General features: G+C 42.0%; 1 protein-coding gene across 1 annotated transcript; it reads left to right on the forward strand.

The window, feature by feature from the left end:
• The first annotated feature begins 1,607 nt into the window (after positions 1-1,607).
• Positions 1,608-2,183, forward strand: LOC104089800 (uncharacterized). The gene has a single exon (XM_070180113.1). The coding sequence runs from the start codon at positions 1,608-1,610 to the stop codon at positions 2,181-2,183; it is 576 nt and encodes a 191-aa protein (XP_070036214.1).
• Positions 2,184-2,405: the final 222 nt, after the last annotated feature.

The raw sequence follows: 2,405 nt of genomic DNA on the forward strand, positions 1-2,405 counted from the left end.
GTTGATGCTGCCACCTTCAAGGTGGAACACCGTCTAATCCTAATGCTCAAAGCAGAGGGGTTTTTCAGAAATTCCACCGATGATGATCCGATACAACATCTCAGAAACTTCTTGGGTGTGTGTGCGATGCACAAGCAGAATCACGTTTCAGATGATGCCCTAAGAATGAGGGTGTTCAAGTACTAACTAACTGGAGAGGCAAGGAAATGGATCAAAATCTACCACCTAATTGCATTCATACTTCGCCCAAACTCGTTCGAGCTTTCCTAGCTAAATGGTTCCCGCAAAGCAAGAAGTCAGAGCTCCGGGATAAAATTTAGTCAGAGCTCCGGGATAAAATTTTCTTTTTCAAGCAACTACCGGGAGAGCATATACATGAGGCATGGGATCGTTTCAAGTTTTATTAAGTGAGGTCGCCGAATCATGGTTTTCCGGAAAACATCTTGTTGGAGAAGTTTTACATGGGCTTGGATCCTTTGAATCAATCCATATCCAAAAATGCAGCTGATGGATCCTTTATGGATAAAATATTTGCAAGGGTCACACAAATTCTTGACAAGATGGCATAACATAACCAACCTTGGCACTCTGAAGACACTACGGGTGGAATTGCATATGGTACTCCTTCCTTGACCAACATGATTAAGGAGAACCAAGAAAGAGATCAAGTAATTGCCGGGCTTGCTACCAACATCAATGTGTTGACCAAGATGTTTACTGAAAGCCAAACAAAAAAAGTGAATACTGTGAAAGATGTGCAACCCTTGTCAAACGAGGATTACGAGGAAGAAAATTATGTCAACAATGCTCAAGGTGGTTACCAAAGACAACCCTACCAAGGTCATGGGCAACAAAATCAATGGAGGTCTAACCCGCACAGGCAAGGCCATCAACAGTGGCAAAATGATCAAGGTAGTTCAAATCAAGGTAATTGGAGTAACAACAACAACAACTATTCAAATCGGAGTTCAAACCCCTATGTTCCACCAAAGGGGCTATACTCTAACTCTTCGCATTGGAAGGAAAGTTCTTCAAATGAGTCCAAATTGGAGAACATTCTTGAAAGAGTGTTGCAAAATCAAGAAAGATCCGACACTTCAATGAAGAACATGACTGAGCTTGTGGGTTCTCACATCACATCCATATAAAAGTTAGAAATGCAAATGAGAGATCTATCATGAGATCAAAATCCGAAGCAAAAGGGCATACTCCCAAGTGACACAATAGAAAATCCAAAAGGTAATGGGAATGATCTGACTTCTCATTGTATGGCAATCACAACTCGAAGTGGAAAAATACTTCAAGGAGATAATGAACAAGTAGCCGAAGTAGAAGATCCGGAATAAGAGGTTGAGGCACAAGTTGAGGTGCCAATTGTTGTTGAAGCTGAAAGACTCCCAAAGGAGGTGAAAATTCAAGAAGTGAACCGTGAAGAGGTTAAGGAAAAGGTAAAGGAGGAACCAAAAGCTCTAGTACCAATTCCTAGACCTCCCCCTCCTTTCCCTCAAAGACTTGCTATGAGGGTTGATGATAGCAAACTCGAGAAATTCTATGACATTCTCAAGTAATTATCGGTGAACATTCCATTTATGGAAGAATTTCAAGAGATGTCGGGTTTTGCTAAGTACTTGATGGAATTAATCACCAAGAATAAAACCACCAAGAATGAAGTGGTGAATGTGACTCACCGGGTTAGCTTCATCATTGCAACAACCACCGTTCAAAAGAAAGAAGACCCGGGAGCTTTTACCATTCCATGCACTATCGGGTTGCGCGATTTTGCACGAGCTGTTTGTGATAATGGGGCTAGCATCACCTTAATGAATCTTGCTATTCACAAGAAAGCGGGGTTAGTTATGCCGAGGCCTACAAGTATGAGGTTGCAAATGGCCGATCGTTCAATAAAGAGACCGGTGGGGATTGTTGATGATGTTCTTGTGAAAGTGGTAAAGTTCCTCCTCCCTGCCAACTTCGTGATCCTTGATTGTGCTGTTGATAAAGAAATCCCCATCATCTTTGGGAGACCATTCCTTGCTACCGGAAGAGCAGTCATGGATTCGGAACGAAATGAGATCAAGTTCCGAGTTAATGACGAAGAGGTTACCTTTCAAGCGAGTAAGGGTATGAAATTGCCACATGCATATGAAAGCATCTCAGTCATTGATATTGTTGATGAGTTATAGGACACAATCGAGACAAACATGGAAGAAGAATGTCTTGGTGAAGCATTGGCGGCTATTTTGGTGAATTTTGATGGTGAAGACATGGTAGGATACATGGAATCGGTAAATGCATTAGAAGGGCTTGGGTCCTACACTTATGCACCAAAGAAACTTTCTCTTGACTTAGAGAATAGAGTCACTCCTCCCGCTAAGCCTTCAATTATTGAGCCGCCACAACTTGAG

The sequence above is a fragment of the Nicotiana tomentosiformis genome, chromosome 7 (genome assembly GCF_000390325.3).
Source record: "Nicotiana tomentosiformis chromosome 7, ASM39032v3, whole genome shotgun sequence".
NCBI lineage: Eukaryota > Viridiplantae > Streptophyta > Magnoliopsida > Solanales > Solanaceae > Nicotiana > Nicotiana tomentosiformis.